At 42.4% G+C, this 21,352-nt stretch overlaps 4 protein-coding genes across 9 annotated transcripts in view; 3 read left to right on the top strand and 1 right to left on the bottom strand.

Moving 5' to 3' along the window:
• LOC6608337 overlaps positions 1–463 on the top strand; it is a 38,560-nt gene extending 38,097 nt beyond the window's left edge. For all 4 annotated transcript variants that reach the window (XM_032715367.1, XM_032715366.1, XM_032715365.1 and 1 more), the window contains one exon: positions 384–463. The gene's annotated coding sequence lies outside the window, so the exon portion shown is untranslated. The remainder of the gene's footprint in view (positions 1–383) is intronic.
• LOC6608341 (pneumococcal serine-rich repeat protein) overlaps positions 1–3,867 on the top strand; it is a 70,311-nt gene extending 66,444 nt beyond the window's left edge. For both annotated transcript variants that reach the window (XM_032715370.1, XM_032715369.1), the window contains exon 8: positions 384–3,867. In XM_032715370.1, the coding sequence (XP_032571261.1) occupies positions 384–508 (125 nt within the window). In that variant the 3' untranslated portion in view covers positions 509–3,867. The remainder of the gene's footprint in view (positions 1–383) is intronic.
• A 500-nt stretch (positions 3,868–4,367) lies between these two features.
• On the top strand, positions 4,368–9,243 carry LOC6608336 (myeloid differentiation primary response protein MyD88). The gene is made up of 5 exons (XM_002033037.2): positions 4,368–5,815; positions 7,147–7,442; positions 7,506–7,674; positions 7,748–7,934; positions 8,575–9,243. Exons 1-5 carry the CDS (start codon positions 5,290–5,292, stop codon positions 9,014–9,016), a joined length of 1,620 nt encoding a protein of 539 aa, XP_002033073.1. The 5' UTR covers positions 4,368–5,289; the 3' UTR covers positions 9,017–9,243.
• A 950-nt stretch (positions 9,244–10,193) lies between these two features.
• LOC6608335 lies at positions 10,194–21,041 on the bottom strand. 2 transcript variants are annotated; one of them, XM_032716817.1, is made up of 3 exons: positions 20,036–21,041; positions 15,336–15,606; positions 10,194–14,590 (listed from the first exon to the last, which is right to left on the bottom strand). In XM_032716817.1, exons 1-3 carry the CDS (start codon positions 20,045–20,047, stop codon positions 13,428–13,430), a joined length of 1,446 nt encoding a protein of 481 aa, XP_032572708.1. In that variant the 5' UTR covers positions 20,048–21,041; the 3' UTR covers positions 10,194–13,427. The 2 variants fall into 2 exon arrangements, with proteins under 2 accessions (XP_032572708.1, XP_032572707.1); XM_032716816.1 differs by lacking the exon at positions 20,036–21,041 and adding an exon at positions 19,176–19,460.
• Between the last annotated feature and the right edge of the window lie 311 nt (positions 21,042–21,352).

Below are 21,352 nucleotides of genomic sequence, written 5' to 3'. Positions count from 1 at the left end.
GAAGACGAACAATGTTGGACTGTGTTTAAAGTAAATAGTCTGGATTGATGAAAGTTGCATTCGAGAATTCATCAACAGGCATTTACTTCAACTGCAGTTTGAACAAAATGCAACAGGAAAATAACGAGTGCGCAGTGAATTATTCAGATTATCTATGTATAAGCTTGTTCCATTAGAGTTATGAACTAGTTTAGAGCAGGAATCGGTGACCTAACTGAATATACCTATATAAATATGAATGCATTTTAGTTTTCATTCTCATTTGCGAAATATTTTCAATTACTAAAAGCATTCAGGGCATTCAAACTGATTTTCCACACAAATTATTCCCATTTCCACTGATGCCATCCGAGATCATTTACACCGATTTCTATCGTTGACAGTGCGACAGGAGAACGAGCGCAACTTCCGCGAGAATCTGGAGCGCACCTGGATGATGAAGAACCGCACCGAGCTGAATCTGCAGCGCCAGCAGATGGAGATGCAGCAGCAGCACGTCGTTCCATGAGCGGAAGGAAGGAAGTGACGCCGCTGGAGCAGATGCGACCGGATGAGATGTCAGCACGAGCTGGAAATGTCAGCGGTTGGCAGCAAGGACAACAAGTTTGTGGCAGGAAGCCGCAGGACCCTTCTGCCCCCCACTTCCTGAACGCCCCCAACTCCCTTCCTGCCCCGCCCAATCAAAGTTATGCGCACAAATGCTACAAAGAATAACAGAGTACGAGAAATCGAATCAAAAGAAATTGTTAACTAAAAAATAAATGAGGATGGAGCACTCCGAAGTGCTCGGCTAAAGCTAAGCCTAATGCTAATTGTAGTTAAGTCTGCCCAGGCGGAAATCACTTGTTTTATATCTAACTGAGAGGTAGACTCCACTTAGAGCAAACCAAATATAATTCAATGGTCGAGAAAATCAAAAGTGATGCAGTTTAGTCAATAGTTAAAGCGTTGTTTATAGAGTAACTTCGATGACATTTTAAATATTAGATCGGCAACGTTCTGGAACTCAAATTCAACCTTCTCCCCAAATTTAAATTCAATTGCAAATGTGTCTAACTATGGGCAATAGTCGTTTTTATTCCAAGAACCCAATGTACAAAAGTAGTACTTGTACTGATTTTCACTGCCTGATCTAGGCACATTTGCAATTGGATTTAAGCAAAAGAAGTATTGCATTATAATTTATAAGTTAATTTGCCACTGCAATTACTCAGTTTGAAAAATTAGAATTAATTTGATAATAAGTATGAATTCCCCATTGAAATTGAAGTTGTTTACCAGAACCAGCCTGATTGTCCTGTAATTATTGCGCCAAGGATATGATCTACTTGGGGCTGCAGGACGACGCCAAACGGAAGGAGCAATTAAGCGAAAGGTTTCGATTGTTCAGTTGATTAGCCAAATGGTTTCAATTTTTCTTCAGCCAAGCTTTTCCTTTGGTTTTCCCACCCGACAAATACCCTCCTGAATGGCGTCGACAGGCAGCTGTCGAGGAAAAAGAGGAGAAAAGTTGGTCAATAGTTACGTCTGAAACTAAGTTGTTAACTGAAAAAGTACTCCTAAGTAAATGTTAATAGCAATAAACAACCGAAAGTTTTTGTATCTCTTAGACGTTGAAGATGTTGAAGCGGAGTTGGAAGAAAAGCGCAAGCATAAGTATCAAGTATTCCACGATAGATTTTCAGTAAAAATACAATTCATAGGTTAACAATAATTGTAAAGGAGCAAGGAAACATTCAATAGATTTACTCGAACTTCGAAGTCAACTTGTGCCAATGAAAAAAGCCTACAAAATCCTAATGAGAACCTGCAATAAATGTGGCGTAGCGTAACTTAATAAACAATTGAATAACAAATGCGAGGAGAAGTTAAATATTTAGCGGATCGATGTGAAACTGTTACTTAAGTGCAAAACGAGCTTGTTGTCGAATTAATTTTTAAACGGATTAAACTAAGTGAATCTAAGCTAAATGTTAAATGTTTTTTTAGGTGTTCAATGTTACAATTATTTGTGGTCGAGCAGCCGACGAGCCAGAATTGTTTGCCCAGCCTTCACCAAATGAATAAGTTTATGAACCTGTGCTAACTCAGTTGCAAGTCAAACGACAAATTTAGCTTGAAGCAAACTTCTATCGGTTTCAGCCAACAGAGCGTTGCAGGCTTGAAAGCAAAGTTGAGAACTAACTTCCCTGACCGCCCATCTCTTGGCCCAGTTGCCAATTAGTCGGATATGTATTTATCAGCCTAAATGTTTCCCAATACTCGCCAGCCCGATTGCACAAAGGTAATTTAATAGGATTTTGGTCTCTGGCGTTACATTAATTTGAGATTCAAAGATACTTTGTAGCCACAAAACAAATTTACATGCATAAACATCGCATGAAAACAAAGAGAAAAATCACAAAGTGCATCATTTTAAGATACATCTTAAAAACAAACATTCAAAACTGATATGGTTAACTCGTAACTAAAAACTAAAGCTAAAATATTTGCCATAAATATCTGATTTGAGACCACATGTTTCAAGTAAATGAATTAGTTTTATAGTTGGACAGTTTCAGCTTTTCCTTACAATTAATTTTCGCTGTATACAAATTTATATGTTTTTTGGGAAATTCGGCGAGCAGGGAAGCGGAAGTTCAATGGTGGGCAGGACGAAAACAAATGGAAAGCTTTAAATTAGCTCAATAAATTGTAAACTTAAACATTTAATCTACTTAGAGTGGGTCGTTGTTAAATGCAATGCAAGTACATCTGGTACAAAGAATCACACACACCTCATTCAGATTTGTAAGATACGCATTTTGGCCCAGAAAGCCATTCGAATTTGACCACAAACACAAACAGGCTAAAACAGAGGCTAAAATAATCAAATTTGCGCCAGGCAGCCACAAAGGATATTTAGTATAAACAATCAAACAACAATGTACTTAGTAATTGCATTTAACACGTGGGGCAGAGCATATCCACTAGGTTTGCAAAATTGATTTAACTGCATGCTTAAACTAAATAAAATAAACGGGAGATTAACTGAATGAACGAGGTAGGGGAGACCTAATTAAAAGAACACAACTAATGTCTATAATTATGGCTAGCTAAGTGTAAAAATGTAAGCTGAATTATTATACAAACAACTACAATCGAAGCAAGTAAATTGATGTACTTGAAATACTCGAAACGTTCTAGGGCGAAATACCAATGAATATTGAATAACGACACAGGTTAAACACAAACACGCAGCAAGCATAAATTAATGAATAACGAAATTATTTCTCGAGAAAAAATTAAACTTTTTAGCCTTTGAACGAGAGACTTTTGGTGCCCAATCCAGTTTGAGCAATTATTTACATGTGAAAAATGAACGAAACACAAAGAAATGTATTGTAAATAGAGCCACAAACAAACCAAATGAGTAAATACCAAGTAGGTACATTAATAACTAATGATGGGGCTTATCCGAGTAAATCAACATTAAATAAATTAACAACGGAATTCAAACAAAAGCAGGTAACTTCAACTTCAACTTGTGTGCAAGGCATCAACTTTTACTGTTAATTGTTGCTGGCAATGCAAAACGCAGCGCCGACCGAAAAACGAAAGCTACAAAAATAAACCATGAAAAAGCAAAACAAATATATTTAAAATACATTTGAACGCCTTCAGCGTTTTATTCTTCAAGCTAAGCAAGAAATGTTGAATCGAAAGAAAAAGTCAAACAAAGCCATAAAAGCGATAAATCAATTTGTGTCACCTGTGTAGTAAGTATATCTCAGTATTTGTAACTGAACATGAAAAGCTTTGAGGTGCAGGCATCAACCACACAAAGAACAAACAAAATCAAATGAAAATAAACTGAATTTACAAGTGCTCTCTGACTATTATTTACGATAGTGAGGTCCCTGGTTGGCATGTTCATTTCCCCACATTAACGTCTCAAATCGGTAAAGTGGGTAAGTATGATATGTCTTGGGCCGGTCGAAATGTAAAATATTCCTTTTTGGGCCAGCATTAAAAGTACCAATCTCTGCATACGAATAGGAGTTGGATTGCCAACAGCAGCCGTTCGAATAGGAGAGTGAGTTTTGAACTTGAAGCTGCTCTTCTTGCTAGATCCCCTTATCAAATATACTAATAAATAATGAGGAATACTACGGCAAGGACCAAAGTTCTCAAATTAAATTTAACCAACCGGAAATAAAGCTAACCCCTCTTAGAACGCCACCTGCTGAAAGCTTTTGGAACCTATTAAAGTGTGGCCCGCGCACCAAAAATACCGCAACCGATAACTGGCCCCGATAAAGTACCAAACCACGCCAGCCGAAAAGCTGTGACTCGCCAGCTTTTGCCAATCGATCGCCACGAGCTTATCGGAATCGCGATCTGATCTGAAAAGTGGGAACGCAGCGCAGATAAATTAATTAGCAATTAGCCAGTGCAAACAGAGTGTTGTCAGCCGACTTGCCGCCGAAGCAGCTGAGCTGATAGTTCCCCCTGTGGCCACCGCGCTTTCGCCCTGCAGCGGAACGGAACCAAAATAAACAAGCGAGTGAAAGGCGGCGGAGAAAGAGCGCGGGAGAGTGAGCGCGAAGAGTTGTCCGAGGGGGAGGAGGCGGAGGAGGAGCGGACAACGAGGCAGAAACAAAAGCACAAACGGCGGACAGAACCAGTCGAAACAAAACAACAAACCGGAGCGGACGCACTCGAAAAAAGCGAAACGAATTTATTTCTGTGCTTAGTGTGACACTGTGTGCGTGCCACTGATTGCGAGTGTGTGTGTTGTGTATATTTAAACAATATTCAAAAAATCATACGCCAGACGAATAAAAAACGCGACGAAAACGAATGCGAAGATCTCCATCTCCTCTCGCAGCGGAGCAGACAGATAAATAAAAACAGAATCCGAGACAGCAACAACAACGCGACTGTGACGCGGCAAGGTGCTGGAGGTCACTCGGTCCATTTCGCACCGCACTGAAGCACTACATTATTATAGCAGTCTAGAAGTAAAGCAGCAACACCCCGACCACCCCATTCTAACCAGTTTCAGCTCCATCCGCCCGCAAAAACAAAAAAAAAAAAAAACCAGCACGCGCGATCGGAAAACTCGAAAAAATCTACAGAGCAGCACAAAAACAAAAGTAAACTCACGCGCTTCATCGTTTTATTGCTCGCCGCCCTCTCGACTGATAAACGTCAGTTGATAAATATATATCGCATCGCATCCACACTAAAACAAATACGCCAGCCAACAAACACCAATTATTCCAATAAAGCCAGCGCCAAGTGCGAATGCGCCCTCGATTTGTATGCCATCAGCAGCACTCGGTGGCCCATTCCCACTACCAGCCGCACTCCCACTTCCATCACCATACCCACCGCCATCCCAATCCGCCCCATCACCATCACATTTACGGCGCCACTGACGCCAGTTATCGGCGTTATCGCACCGCTGGCATGGTGGTGGCCGAGGGAGTTATGGACTCCGGGTCGGGATCGGGCACGGGAACGGGCTTGGGGCACTTCAACGAGACCCCATTATCCGCACTGGGCATCGAGACCCGCACCCAGCTGTCCCGCATGCTGAACCGCAAGAAGGTCCTGCGATCCGAGGAGGGCTACCAGCGGGACTGGCGCGGCATCTCGGAGCTCGCCAAGCAGAAGGGATTCGTCGACGAGAACGCCAACAATCCAATGGATCTGGTGCTGATCAGCTGGAGCCAGCGGAGTCCGCAGACCGCTAAGGTGGGCCACCTGGAACACTTCCTGGGCATCATCGATCGGTGGGACGTCTGCGACGATATCCAGGAGAATCTGGGTAGGCATTAACTATTTTTTGCTTATGGTAGTCGCTATCTGTTTATAACTAAACTTTGCCACTTGAGTTTTGAGTATCATTAGTTTTAGATTAGCTTTTAAATAATGGTTTGACGATTCGACGAGTTTTACTCGGAAATGCGAGCGTGCCTGTGAAAATTTAATTAAATGTCTACACTAACTATGTATGCTTGACTGTTCTACAGTTTGCGATTTAAATACTTAGAAGTTAAAGAGGAATTTTATTACTTATCAAGTGATATGTACACAAATGTATATGTATGTGCATGTATGTATGTACTTCAATTAGAAACATTAGAAAATGAACCATAAAATTTTACTTTAATTGCTAGCCACAGTTATCAATTACTTTTGGCTGATCCATTTTTGGTTTTATGACCGGAAAAACCGTTTCGAGTTTATAAAAATGGACGTGGTAATCTATATAATATAGGGAGTATGTGCAACAAGCTTACATATTTAACTTATCTATCGCACATTTATCTAAGTCAAACAAAGCTTATCGTCGGATACATAAAACTATTGAGTTATGATGAGTATGATTAATTTGTGTTTATTTCTATTTATTGTCAAATAAAACGCTTCGACTTTTAAGATTTTATTACCACATCCAGACAAATTGAGAAAACCCAGTGACATAAATAAAAAACTTAAAACAATAATTTCTAATAGCCGCAAACAACAGAACATTAACTATAGAAAATGACAATCATTTAAGAACGAAATTTTCTTATTTATTTGCACAATGGGGATTCACCCAGCAAAAACTGTTGTCATTAATAAAAAACCTCGACCAGTCATTTTTGTTTAGTAGCAGATGTTGTATAGATACATTTGTTGTGACCAAAATGGTTCGATTTAAAAACAAATGATCGAAGTTGAATGCTTAATGAATAAAAAACCATAATTAAAAAGCGTATAAGGTATTTTTCATAGAAAATGTTTGATTTTCCTTTCTAATGATGATCTTTCATTGGGTGTTTTAAAATATTCCAATAAAAATAAAAATTTTGAAAAAAAAACGTAAATGGTTTTCCAAATGTGTCAGTTATAACTGCTTGAATCTGGAATACACTACCTTTTACTAGAAAGATCTGTTCGGCTGACAATATATTTTGAATAAAAAGATGGGGATACAATGACAAATACATCTGAATGGGTATATGCATATCACAACCTTATCAATTCATATATAATATTGAGTTATAAATCATAAATACTACCAATTTGAAAACCTTTTATACGGCCTTGTAGTTTTTAGCAATCGTAATCCCTTTAGTAAAACTGTTTTAATTTTTCTCTCCCCAAAAGCCAAGGACACCCAGCGCTTCATCATGAAACAGGAGCAGCGACAGACCGCTCTGGTGGAGGCGTGTCCGCCGCCCCCCAGCGACTGCTTCGAGACCAACAACAACAACAACTACAGCAGCAGCAACAACATCACGGTGGGCCAAAGTGTGCAGATCCTCAGCGACGAGGACCAGAGATGTGTGCAGATGGGCCAGCCGCTGCCCAGATACAACGCCTGTGTTCTGTACGCGGAGGCAGACATCGATCATGCCACCGAGATCATGAATAATCTAGAGTCTGAGCGATACAATCTCAGGGTGAGTGGGATGCGCTCGGGTGCTGTGTGTTGTATTGAATAACCATGGGTCGTTCTATTGCAGCTTTTCCTGCGCCACCGCGACATGCTAATGGGCGTTCCGTTCGAGCATGTCCAGCTGTCCCACTTCATGGCCACCCGCTGCAATCACCTGATCGTCGTGCTCACTGAGGAGTTTCTGCGGAGTCCGGAGAACACGTACCTCGTGAACTTCACCCAGAAGATACAGATCGGTAAGTAGCTGCTACGCAGTTGTATCGCAGAGCCAGAGTCGCATAACAAGTTCAACGATCTGGCTTTCCGCAGAGAATCACTCTCGCAAGATCATACCGATTCTCTACAAGACGGACATGCACATACCCCAGACCCTGGGCATTTACACGCACATCAAGTACGCCGGGGACTCCAAGTTGTTCAACTTCTGGGACAAGTTGGCGCGATCGCTACACGATCTGGATGCCTTTTCGATCTACTCCACGCGCCAGGTGCAGACGTAAGTGTTGCTACTTTCTGCGATAGATGTATATGTATGTGTTCCAAAAATACTTAATACATTTTTAGGGGTAAGAAATCTCAAGATAATTTAGATTGCTAGCCAACAGATAAATGGGGTTTGCGAACTGAATAGGAATACATGAAGTAGTCATCCCAATGTAAAAAGCTGTTTTAGAATACATTTTATTGGCTTAAGTTTTTGCCTTTGCTGTGCAATTATACTATATATTGCTACTGCTGGCGAAATCGTTTCACAACATTCACATAAAATGTGCAAATGTATACCAACTGCTTGTAAACAAAATATATAAGCAAATATCACATGGCGTACGAGCTATCAGCCTTAGAACAGCCTAGCAGGTATTTTTATTTAGTTTTGCTAAATTCAAAGGAGATACGTTTGTTTCGGAAAGATGAACTCATACGACTTTTAAAGTGCTCAGGAAGTAATACACTGCGTATGAGTAATCAAATTTGAAACCAATTTATAAACAGGAAATAAATGTATTATATATCTGGGCGTAAAATTAATTTGAAACGAAATTAGTTTTGCGGTTAATTTTAAAACATATTGGAATTTTATCACTCAGATAAATCCATTTAGTAAATTTGGCATGCTCTAAACTTTCTATTTGCAGTCCCTCGCCGGTGGAGGAATCGGCGCCCCGGGTGACCACTCCCAGCATTCGGATACAGATCAACGACAAGGATGTCACTGATATGCCAAACTACAACAGCTGCAAAGCGCCGGAGGCGGAGACCACGATCGTTTCGGTTTCCGGTGACACCGGCTCCCCCCTGCCGGAGCACAAGCCGAAGAAAAAGGACCGCTTCCTGCGCAGAATCACGCACAGCTTCGGAAAGACGGCGCGGAGCGATGGAGCCAGCGGCAAGACCCTGCGTCATGCCCACTCCGTCAGCACCATAAATGTCACGGAGCGAGAGAGGACACTCAGTGCCAGCAGCTCCAACATCTCCACCACGTCGGAGAGTAAGAAAAGCTTCATCAAGTGGCAGCCGAACATCCTCAAGAAGGCCCTGTTCTCGCGCTCCAGCAGCAAGCTGCAGACGCCGGGCTGAGATCATAGTGTTAGGATAGCCATTCATTCGATTCCTCGATTCCTTGATTCCTTGTCGTGTGCCCAGTCTAGTTGTGGCCGCCGAGTCGCCAATGTCGTCACCCTCCATGCCTAGTGATAATCTTAAGCCTAATCCTTATCAAGTCAACTAACTTAATATACTTAGACGCACTTGTTAACTTATATAAGACAACAACGAATAAAGACAATACCACATATCCGCACAAATGTATCACAAGAGCACACAGACTACCAAATACGACACGATATGCTATATGCTCTACGTATACGACTCTGGACTTGATAAACAGACAAATTGGCAATTGCGTTGAGTGAGGTTAAATACGCGACACTGCTAATCGAAGTGCTCAATTAACTGTTAGTCACGCGTTCGATAAGTGACTTACTTAATTTAATTATCTCGCGCGCCGTTCTCGCAACTCAGACCCCATCTAAGAATGAGTAATGAGCATATATAACGCTGCATTGTGCGAGCAGTGCTTTATCATTTTGTAAACTGCTCAAGCCGTTTTAGACGATTGCTAGCAATAAGTAAACTGTTTGTTCTCGGTACCGCCATCGGCTGGTTGCCCCATGTGATTAGCTCTAGCCTAGCCGTTACCGATTGTTACTGATTGCTGTGAATGCGTGCCCATATGCCTGATGTGCACCTAAACACACTCCCTCGTTATAAAGCAAAGACTATCAATACGTCATCCATCATAACATCGTCTCTTTAAATGTATCTAGAGTCTATATAGTATTAAATGTATCTCCGGACAGTGCGTTTCATAACCATATAGAGTCGATCGACAACCGTATTATGTGCAACTTATGTCAATATACATATGTTCCTCAATGTCGGGCATCGAACGCTAGAACTTCGACCTTCGCGCCTCGTGGCACTAGGCGCTCATGGTTATGAAACGCACTGTATCCATATCGGAAATAAGCGAGCTCCAGTTGAGCGGCAATAAACTGTTCAATGTTTGGCTCAATAATTTATTGTTGAATGTAGACAACCTTTAGTTCGTTCATGTTTAATAAACATTGCAGTTGATGTGTGAATCCCCGTACACGTATTTACATAGTTATTCGCGTACATATTGAGTGGAAATGTTTATCGACCAGTTCCGGTTAATCTACAAGACAGTTCGAATCGGTTTAAATTTTTTGTATTTTTTTTTTGTTTTATTTATTTTCGGTTTTTTATTGTTTAAATCGTTTAATGTTTTAATAATAGCTCCTCGCTCACATTCCTCACTTCTTCGCAACCTGCGTTAATTTCGCTCTGTGTGTTACAATTTACACTGTGAACAAATATGTTTTTTTAGCCTTACTGCTCCTTGCGACTTGAGCTTGTTCTTTAAACTTTGTTTTTTTTTTTTTGTTTTGTTTCGTTTCGTTACTTTTAATTGAATTTATGTTTTTGGGTTTTGTTTGGTTGCTTCTCTGCTCAATGTGTTTTTGTTTTTATGTGAGTGTGTGTATTTATAAATCGATTTATATATGTTATTAATTTTATCTGTCGTTTGTTATCCGCTTAGCTTTGTTTTCCTTTGCTAGAGTTATTTTAATGATTTCATTATCGTTTAACAAAATTAATAAAAACAGTTTGTAATTTGTTTGCTCTTTGTTGTATGTATATGTTAATTGATCAATTTATCGTAATTCGCATATTAAAACAATGTAACGCATGATGTTGCATCTTCTGCCTCGACTCGCGCTCTATGAGTATTATTTGCAAATTGTTTCGTAGCTTAATTAATGCCTTCTGGGGATGTCTTACATTCGTGTTGACTTGTTATTCATCTTATAAATCTAACTGATTGCATTTACACAGAGTGTGTGACGACGAGTCTGAGTGGAGGGGCAGGGAAGGGAAGGGATGGTTGGGTCAGGATCATGATGTGGAACTGGAGTGTGTGGTGTGATGGTCAGTGGAGTGGTCCCGGACTGAAGTGGCGCCGCGGGATGGAACAGAACCTATTGGTTATAACTAACTCAACCGCAACCAAGGTTCGTGTATGTAAGTGTGTGTTTGTTCGTTTAAAGCGTTATCCTCTATAGTTAAGTGTTAACAATGATTATGATTATGGAAGTCAGCTGAAGAAGTCTGTATCGGTTTGGAAGTTGAGTTACCATCGTATTGCGAGTTCCCGTCTTATAACTATGTTATGCATAGGTATTTCCGTTCTACCTTCCTCCTCAACCTCTATAACTCGACTCCCCTCCCTCGTACTCCGTCCTTTAATCATACATACATACACATGGAGATATATTCATCGTCGAGTTTTGGGTCGCTTGTCGTTCTCGACTTACTAATAAATTAAAACAACGCTAATGAATTTCTTTTTCGTCTCGCTAATTGTGAGTTCTCGTTTAACGTTCTTCTTCATCGCCTGCTCCGCTCTCCACTAACTTTTCATTTATTATCGTTATCAATCAATTATCAATTTCAGTTTTCATTTATACATACTAGGTTTTCATTTAATCTTTTTTCGCTTCAATGCTTTAGTTTTGTGCATTGGACAAATGTCTGTTAAAAGTCGCTTTCTTATTCCGCTTCTCGATTCCGTATTACATTTAAGTTAGTTTTGGTTAGATGGGAGTACAGTGTTGGCTGATCTCAGCATTAGATCTAAGGATCTGATTGCGCAGCGGAAGTTTCTAAATCGAATGCACACAGATCTAATCCAGGACACAGTGACTAGCAACGTAGACCAGCTACGTTTGCAATGGACTACCTACATATATGAGGACCCTTTATGAATAGCAATCCCAGTGGGAGAGGCTTTAACAATAAGAACACAAGTCTGCAGTAAAAACAATTCTATATAACATTAACAAAACAAGTCGAATAAGGATTTTGCAATACTTCACAAATATCACCTATAAAGTGTAAAACAATAATATAATAATATATTCAAACAATTCATAGAATGTTTAGGTTAACTGGTTAGGTTAACCACACTAAAACGTACGTGCTTTCTTTCGATAGTTTTATATTTGTTACGTTGGCAAATCCATCGCCTAAACCTTCCATGTCCTTGCCAAGAATCCTCCAACCCAGTGCTCTCTCAATTTATCCCGATTGCTTGATACCCGTATGGAACAGTCAAAGTTCTGGAAGTCGAAAGCCAAACCCAACGAATGTGGATGCAGGTGCGAATGCTAATGGCGATGTTGGCAGTGTTTTCGCTTTTACGCATTGTTCAATTACAATTTCAATTGCGATCGTGTGATGTCTTCTGATAGATACTCCCAATGGATCTACGGCTGATTCTGGCGGCCACGCGGGGGCGGTCTTTATCTACTACACATAATTTTTTAGTCTGTCGTCAGGCATCATCGAGCGTCTTGCTTATTGTTTCTATTCTCTGTGTTTAATTTTAACATTGTGCGCGATTTGTTGAACGTTTGACAACACTACAAATAACGGCAGTTATACATGCTGATGCGGATGATTTCCGGAATTTCTTTGGGGGCAGAAATGCAACAAGATCAACAAAGAATAGGCCACTAACAGAGAGTTACGCTGTCCAGGAACTATACAAATGCGGGTTGGGGGCTCATAAAGCAAATGAAAATGAGGAACTCACTACATAGGAAACGAGAGACCGACCGAACTACAGTTAGACCCCGTCATCATCGTTTTTCTGGCAACAACATTTTATAGTCTCTGTTATCTATATCTCTTTCACAACTTATAGTCTTTGGGGTTAGATTAGATTTCCTGACTCGAGTGGCAGTCTGTGTGTGGGGCTATCCAACTAAATAAGGCTATTTTGGCACACAATCACAACGGAACACGGAACATCTATTGTACAACAACGATAACAACACAAGGATGGCTGGTTCTGGGGCTAGCAACTGATCTGTGGGCTGAATTTTGGGCGTTTGAATTGAATTTTTCGAATTCTGAATTCGTTAAGCTGGCTGCAGACGGTGCAGTGATAATCTTCGACGTCTCCAACCAGCCATGCTCCTGATTTATGGTAACGTCGGTCCCCGTCAATGAGAATTTTGGCTAAATGCTACAAACACTGCTCTTGTTCGCGCTTTTTGCTGTTGTTGTGGGCATGGGTGTGTGTGTTTCTGGGTGTGTGGCTGCTTTGCTTTCGCCTTTTTATAATTCACGTTTACGCTTACTTCACTATTGTACAATGTGCGACTTGCATTATTATATTCTCGTAATTATTTTATATAAGTATATATGTATATATGTATGCATGTGGGTGTGTGTGTGTGAGTGTTCTTGTGTCGAGCTGCTGGGCTACTCCTATTTTTGGTTTTTCCATTTTTTCGTTTTGGTTTCTGTAAAATGCGCTAGTTTATTGATACCTTCTGTGGCGCCCAACGTGGGACAGTCGTGAACCTGTGGGTGTGCCCGTCTGCCCGTCATTGGCACTCTAAATTCTGTCCTCCTCATCTTCTTCCTCCTCCTCCTCGACCTCCTCGCCGTTCTCCTCTAGCTCCTCCTTGTAGCCAGGATGCTCAGAGATGGCATAGTAATTGCCATTGTAAATGACGCCCAGTTCGCGCAGCGCATCGCCGCGTATTGTCGCCTTTATCGTCCAGTTGTAGCAGTCGTCCGACTCGGATTCGCGATCCAATCGCTCCACGTCAAGGATCTTGGAGTTGAGGCGTTCCAGTATGATGCCGATGTCCTTGATGCTGAGGTGACGCTTCTGGTCCACCGACAACTGGTCGATCAGCAGCAGAAATTTCTCCGTCGTCGTCTTGTCGTCCTCCATCACCGTGTTCTCCGTTTCGCTCTCGGAGCTATCCCGCTCGGGGGCGATGTCCAGGAATCGCACATGGCCCTTGGCGCCCGACGAGCGCCGTTGCATGCTGCCGCTTCCGCCGCCACCGCTGCCGCCCAGCATAGGATCCATAACCGATGGTGCCGACTGCGGCTGGGGACTGCTGCTTCCGTCCTGGATGGGCGACGTGGCCACGCTCTTGTGCACAGCGATCTTGCGCCCCTCCTCGTGCAGCGCACAGCAGTGGAAGTCGCACTCGGTGGTGCTGGGACTGCCCGCCCTGCTGGGCGTGTGAGCGTGGTGGGCGCATTCCGGCGTGTGCACATGGACCGCTCCCACACCCACGCCCACGGTGCTGTCGAAGGAGTTACCCTGCTTGGAGAGTCGCCTGCTGCCGCCGGGTATCACAACTCCTGGCGGCAGTATAACGCCACCGGGATGGTATATGCTCGCCGGTCCGTCGTCGCTGATCACCGTTATTTGAGGGCTGGCATAGCGCGGCTGGGAGGACTGCGACGACACCGACTTGTTGTCCAGCGAACTCTGCGCGGAGAGGCCCTTCTTTGAGGGCGAGTACTTGTCGGACGACAGCAGCCCATTGCTGCTGCCCAGGCCGGAGCACATGCTCCCCACTCCGCCGCCGGCGCCACCGCCTCCTCCGCCGCCGCTTCCTCCACCCTGCCGCTGATCCCAGTGCAGAACGACCGTGACACGCCCTTTGTTATCCATGATCTTCCACGACGGTGTCTCATCGTGCAACTCCAGCGCATGAATCGTCTCACAGACGATTTTCGGTATAGCTGATATGGCTGTAAGAAAAATCATAGAATGAAATCTGAACCACTAGGAAATCCCAACTGAAGTTCAGTACGGAAGGATGAGAAGGTCAACTATCGCCTCAAAAAATACTGAATACGATTCAATTTTCACTTAAATGGACTTGTATAAGAATCGGACGACCATGTTCTTGAAATTGTTATGGCTGTCATTTAAATCTGTAAATAGCATTTTTCTTTTGTTTAATTTTTACGTCTTACGTTTTTGTTTACAATTCAATGTTAGCAGCGGAAAGCTTAATAGCTTTCCGACAGAGATGATCGCCTTAAAAACATGCTAAAATTTATTGCATTCAAGATCCAATGTGTCTCAAAACAGAGGATAAAGTCCAATTGAATAAACTCAGCCAACTATAAAAAGACTTCAAATTCATTTGCAAACAATTGGCCTTGAAATCAATTCAAACAAGCCACCTTGAAAGGTGTGCTAAGTGCTGAAGTAAATGCTTGCTCTATGAATTAGTTATTTAATTTGAATGAAATTGAAAGAGTCTTTGATTAAATATCGAAATAGACTTTTTGCAAATATTCGGCTATAAGCGGGAGGCTCATAAGTTGCGCAGCGATAACTTATTTGAATTTAAAATTGAATCTGAATGAATGTTTCCTCCGAGCAGGCATAAATCTATAATTAAATCCAAGTTTCTAGCTCGCTGACAGACATTTCCCGTGGCCAGTACTGATCCCGAGATGGTCGGGGTGAACTCATTAGACCCACCAGCCTTTATGACATCGACGCCAGTGGGATACCAGCGCTCGCCCTGCCTTAACAGCAGCAGCACCGTATTGTTGGCCAGGGTGCGAAAGTATTCGCCATCCTCGATTTGGGTTCCATCACACTCCAGAACAACGCGCACCGGTTCTGAAGCAGGAACCCCCAGCTTATCCTTGCCGCGGACCAAGAGCTCCTCGAAGGTCCCAACTACGACGCCCTTGCGCACATTCCGCCAGCTGTCCCAGATTTTCAGTGGTCTCTTGCCGCGAGACTCCTGCGAAGAGAAATTCGGATTAGTTGGGTTTTACGAATTACAATTCCAACTGCTGGCGCAGGAAGAAGGGAAAGTGAAAGCTGAGATGTGGGAGGCGCATAGTGGGGGGGAATGGAGGATGGGAATGTGGGATGCAGGGTGCAGGGTGCAAGATGGGCGTGACACCTGTGAAACGCTGCGCACGAAAAACTGACAAGTGGGTGTGGCAGCAGGCCCGGGCTGTGTCATAATTTCCTCAGCCCGCTAATTGGGCTTCTCTGGCTTGGCCAAAAAGGGCGCAAATGTCAAGGCCACAACTGCTGCACGACTCATATTAATTGTAGGAATATTATGGAATAAATGTTTAAAAAAATCCACTGCCCTCACATTCGGAATAAAACAAATGCAAGTTCTGATCTTAAAAAAAAGAAAACATATATAAAAAGGGCCAAAGAAAATTGAAAACGAATCCTTTTGGCTAACAGCGCACACAGCTGTTGGCTAACAGTTGCAGGCAACAACAACAACGGCCAGCCAGCCGAGCAGGACGAAAGCTGCAATGTTTAATGTATTGCAAGGACATGAGTGTGGCGCTCCAGTGACCCAGTAACGAGTGCAGCACACGAGCCAAATACAAATATCTCTCTTCGGCCAACCAAGCCCCCAATCCCCCGATCCAACGATTCCCAGTTCATTCCCCGCCCGTTCACCCAAAATAAAATGTTTGAAAAATTACAAAAAATTCATGTTGACATTTTGCTTATTCCTCCGCACCGAAAACAAGCAGAAACTTTTCATAAAAATATTTCATTTCCCCCGCTCTGCCCAGTGTTTTGTGTGCTCTACACGCCGCCTCATCCCTCTCCTTCCAAACCATCGCACCGATTTTCGTCTTGGGATAGGTCAGTTGCTGCGCCCCAGCGCCATATGGCACCGAGGGAGTCCAGCGGGTCGGGGATGTGCTGGCTATTATAAATTATGAAACTGATAATACTATAAACAGCGAGCACTGCCAGTTCTAAGGCTCGATAAATCACATTATGCCGTAGAACAATTGTTGGAAAACTCGTCGAATCTCCCAGCACTTTAAGATTGTCTGGCTAAGATTTTGAAAAAGGGTAGTTGCTTATTTAAAAGTAAAAAAGTAAAAGTAACTTGGAAAAACAAGTGGGTGGGCCATAGTAGAAAATGTATAACATACACTGGAGATGACGCTTTATCATCACTAAGATTTAATTTACAAAGAAGAGAGGTGAACCAACAGGTTGAATAATTCCCAAAACCATTAAACTTAAAAAAAAAAAAAACAATTAAAATGCAAGATTTTCGATTAACCAGTGTGAAAAGCATTTAATGAGGTATTTAGAATTGGAGGTGCAACTGGAAACCGAACTGGATAACGAACGGAATAGGTTGAGTTTGATCTAGAAACGAAGGACATTTGCCGTCGATTAAAGATAAACACATGAATACGTATGGGTCGCAAAGCGAAACTATTACCATTGCGGACAGTCCGCCGTTTGTGGCCGACGACGAGGGCCCCGTTGTGATGGCCCCACCACCCACTCCGGCCCCACCCGCCGCCGCGGCAGAGGCAGCTACGCCCTGCGTGGCCTGGGCCGCCGCCGCAGCTGCGGCTGCCACTTGTCTGATGCTCAGACAGTTGCAGAGCGGCTTCGTCACGCCCAGCGTGCACAGGGCGTTGGACCACATGGTGGTGCTGGTGGTGCTGTTGGTGGTGCTGCTGCTGCCAGCCACTTTTAGGCCGAGTCTCTGCGCTGGCTCTGCTGGCTTGCTTGCAATGGTTGGCCTCGTCGCTTCCAAGGTCGTCTTACACTTGGAGCTCCAAGCTCCGGTAATCCATGTCCGTTTTAAAAATCCGTTATATAAACCCGTAACCGATGTACGCCTTACAAAATCCGGAGTTGCGGATGCTTTTACCAAAAGTTCTACAAAAATTAAAGCTTATTGCTTATTGTTGGAGTCATAAATGCCTTGCGTTCAGGGGGAAAATTCGTAATTACAAAAATTGTTAAGGGGGTCACGAAAAAAAAACGCACTTTGCACAAAATACAGCTTCTGGTATAAATGTTATCTTCCACGTTATTTGGTTACATTAGTTTGTTGTAAAAACTGGCAGAGTTGAAGTGCCTAGAATTTCGCTTTTCACTGCTCGTACTTCGCATTCGCATTCGTATTCGTATTTTTGGGGCAGGTCAGGGCGGGTTGACCTTCGCACTTTCACTTTACGGATACTACGCGCCTGCAGCGCCCTTTTGCCCGTGAAACCGCCGAGTTTTCATTTTCATTTGACGCTGAGCCCCAGTTATTAGACTTAATTATAGCTCGTTTTTAGAAACTTGATTTTGTAGAAAAACGCTTGATTTGTTTAGTTATAGCACCCAGTGGGAACGTGGTGTTTCCACGGGCCAAAGCAGCGTCCTTAGCTGCCTGTGTGCCTGGCAGCCTGGCAGAGCAAACTGTGAGTTTTCCCGACGAGATGCTGCATCGGATTTCACTACGGCAGCAGCTGCTGCTTCTGCTTCTTCTTTGACTTTTGGGGCTGGGTGCGTTTTTGCAGCGCGTTAACAGCGCTTGAAATGAGCACGAGGCATAAGCGCGAGAGAAGTGCAGTGAGAACGAGGTGAAATGCAGCACAAAGCTTTGCGAGAGCGAGTAGGACAGGTGGAGGAGTGGGGGTAGAAATCCCGTTACAACTATCTAGTCAATTTAATGCCTTCAGTTTTTAGGTCCCCAATTAAACCGTATTTGTTTTATCCAGCCCACTGTGTCTCATTTACTCTTTCCTTTAATTTTCGATGTTTTAACAGGTAAAGATATTTCGTCGTGCTTTGGCCTACATTTGCATCAATGTGATATAATCAGGACGCCAAAGCGCGCGCACCTTCTCCCTCGAAACGCTTTACCAGCATTCCATAAGATCCCATCAGTTTGATTTTGTAAACATTTACTTCCAATCAACGGCGTTCAATTAATAGTGTTGCTATTGGATTGTGTGCCCCAGGAAAATATTGAGCTCTCTTTTAGACCTAATCTTGCTCGACATTTAAACTCTAGCGTTAAACATTGAAGTCTTTTAATAAAAAGGGTGAGAGAGAGAGAGTGATGCACTTTTATATGAAGCTCTCTCCCTCTCTCAAAAGCATTGCCAGCTGTAAATGTGAATGGATAACAGAGCACTAAAATAACTGTAATTGCTGCTGGCCGAGATTAATTAATTAATTGCAGTAAGAAGAAGGAGAGATAATCTTGTTTTGTTTATCCTAAATAATGCCAGATCAACTGCCAACTGAAAGCCACCTCGACTGCATTTTTATCAGCTCTTAAAGGAATTCCAGCGCTTTGGGAATTCGCAACTAATTTATTTTTGGAGACATCCTCTCAAAGCAACAATTTTGGAAAGGCCAGAGAGCGAAATTCCTTTCAAAGGGGCGCGAGAAGAGGAAGAAGAACAACAGTTGCAGCCACACGTGGGATGGGGGCGGCGGGAAAGGAGGGCGTTGGGGGAGTGGCACATCTGTGAGGCGTAAGTATTACCTCAGTTATTTGGGTCAAAGCTATTCACTCACCCGCAAAGCAAAACGAAACGAAGGAACTGCATAAAACATGCACAAACACACACACACACATATGCAGAGCAGGAGCTTGAGGGACACGCACACAAAGAGACTAATGCGGGCCACAGGCTTAATAGGTTCCTCTAGCGGATGCGGACGCGAGTGCGGAGCATCCGCAGCGATACGCCTTGCTAGATACACTCGCCAAAGGTTGTCATATGAAAAATTCACATAGATGGAGCAGAGTGCCTGTAGCTTAGACCAGGCATGAATTGTATCCATTGCACCCATACTCAAGCATAGAATAAAAATTTGCCTAATCTTCTAGAAGTTGATTTATTCATGCATCCTGTTGTGTTCTTTGGGACACCGAATCATACTACGTTGCTCTATAAAGAATATATCCTCGGACTTGATTTCGTTTAGCTGACCACATAATGAACAAAATATTCACGAAGACCAAATCTAAGAAATATTAAAATATATTATACATTTTACTTTGTTAAAGTTGCATGTTATTAAAAAAAAACTATTACCTAGATTCTATTCCTAGAATCTATTTTAGATTATTTTGCTAGTATTGCTTAATTTTAAAGTTCATTATTAGCGAGAATAATTATTTGTTACACGTAGTACGTATTTCATTCATTAATTTCATTTTTGTTTTCAAGTTGTAGTCTAAGAGGGTTAACTGTTTTAATTTTGGGAAAGGCTAACACCGTTGGTTGCAGATGTGAATGATGGGGGATGGTGATGAAGTGAGAACAGCTGATTTTGGCAAAGTAACTTGCGGTACCGTGGTGATCGGGAAAACTGAAACGGTTAAGCCGTAGTTGCCGGCTTTGCTTTGCTTTTAGCACGTTTGCACTTACCTCTCTGGCCATTACGACATGTTATCACCAGCGGCGCCCGCTTAGAGGGTCTGCCATTTGCTCAGCGGCAACAACAACAAAAACAACACGGGAGCGCCTCTGAGAGCGAGGGAGTGGGAGAGGCAACAACAAAGCTCACGCTTTTCGCGATACGAGAGCGCTCGTACGTCTGCTTAGGTATGTGTGTGTGTAAGCGGCAAACGGTATAGGCGGAGAGACAGAGAGAGAAAGAGTGTGGGAGGAGTGCGTGTGAGTGTCTCAAAAATTCTCTACTACACGTTTATTTTCAATCTTCTCTTCCCGCACATTTCACCAACGCGCCGATGCTGCTTCGTTCTTCCTCTTGCTTTTCTATCCTGTCCTTTGGTTTCCTTTCCTTCTTCCTCTCCACACCAATCGCTGCGTGGTTATGTGTGTATAGGTGTGTATGGAATTCGCGAAGGTATTTGATTATGAAAGCTTGGATTTGTTTAAACAATTAGCGTGCATCACTATTTGCAAATTTGTTACAGTAACTTGTCTCTACCCACGCCCACTTTTATAGGTGCGGCTGTTGGGCAGGATTTGCTTTTTGGCAGTGGTGGTGGTGTACGTGTGCGGGATGTTTCTGTGTGCGTACGAGAGAGCACATTGGAGTACCGTTATCGCTGGTGGAGCCACATTTTCTTATTTGACATACACTTTTTTATTGCGATTTCGCCAATATTTGCGGCACACGCGTTTCGTTGCTTTTTTTGTTACTTTAGTAAAATTTATTTTCTATACTCTCTTTCTTGAAAGCTTACTTTTAACCGTTTTTTGTCCTTATCTCTGATTATGTACGACACACACGCTTCACATACGTTCTAGTTTTTGGCAGTTGTTTAATTGTTCGAATTAATTCCGATTTAGCAGTGCGGTTGTTGAAACGATTTATGAGTTTTTTTCGGTGCGGAAACAATAACATTTAATTCATTTTAAGCCGAGAAGAAATGCAAATCAATTTTTATTTTCGGCAGCACTCGAAGAACTATCGTTATCGATAGCGATTTCTTTTACTTGTGGTATTTCTTGTAACATACTTTTGGGTGGTGCAGAAAAGAGACACGCTAGAATATACTAAACCGGGATGCCAACTTAGTTTTTAATATGTTCTCTTGATTTTATATTAACACACCAAATAAAGTAATTGCTTAGGACAACTGTCCCTTTTAAGATATTATTTACCAAAATAATATATGTATATTTGATTATAGATGACAATCTTGGATACGAGCCCAAAGTTATCGACCGCTTTAATACTAATAAAGTATGACCAATACTTGGCATTTCTTGTCT

Source organism: Drosophila sechellia, chromosome 2R (genome assembly GCF_004382195.2).
Source record: "Drosophila sechellia strain sech25 chromosome 2R, ASM438219v1, whole genome shotgun sequence".
Classification (NCBI taxonomy): Eukaryota; Metazoa; Arthropoda; class Insecta; order Diptera; family Drosophilidae; genus Drosophila; species Drosophila sechellia.
The sequence above is the reverse complement of the archived record's forward strand: the minus strand, read 5'-3'. Positions and strand labels throughout refer to the sequence as shown.

What these genes read in the sequence shown, in the direction of transcription:
- LOC6608336 (XM_002033037.2), top strand. Translation starts at nt 5,290, where the DNA reads ATGCGCCCTCGATTTGTATGCCATCAGCAGCACTCGGTGGCCCATTCC. An exon ending in CACCCAGAAGATACAGATCG is followed by an intron (nt 7,675 to 7,747) that starts GTAAGTAGCTGC and finishes GGCTTTCCGCAG; the next exon opens with AGAATCACTCTCGCAAGATC. An exon ending in TCCACGCGCCAGGTGCAGAC is followed by an intron (nt 7,935 to 8,574) that starts GTAAGTGTTGCT and finishes TTCTATTTGCAG; the next exon opens with TCCCTCGCCGGTGGAGGAAT.
- LOC6608335 (XM_032716816.1), bottom strand. Translation starts at nt 19,454, where the DNA reads ATGGGTGCAATGGATACAATTCATGCCTGGTCTAAGCTACAGGCACTC. An exon ending in CGTTTCGTTTTGCTTTGCGG is followed by an intron (nt 15,607 to 19,175) that starts GTGAGTGAATAG and finishes TTCTCTTCGCAG; the next exon opens with GAGTCTCGCGGCAAGAGACC. An exon ending in CGTCGATGTCATAAAGGCTG is followed by an intron (nt 14,591 to 15,335) that starts GTGGGTCTAATG and finishes TTTTTCTTACAG; the next exon opens with CCATATCAGCTATACCGAAA.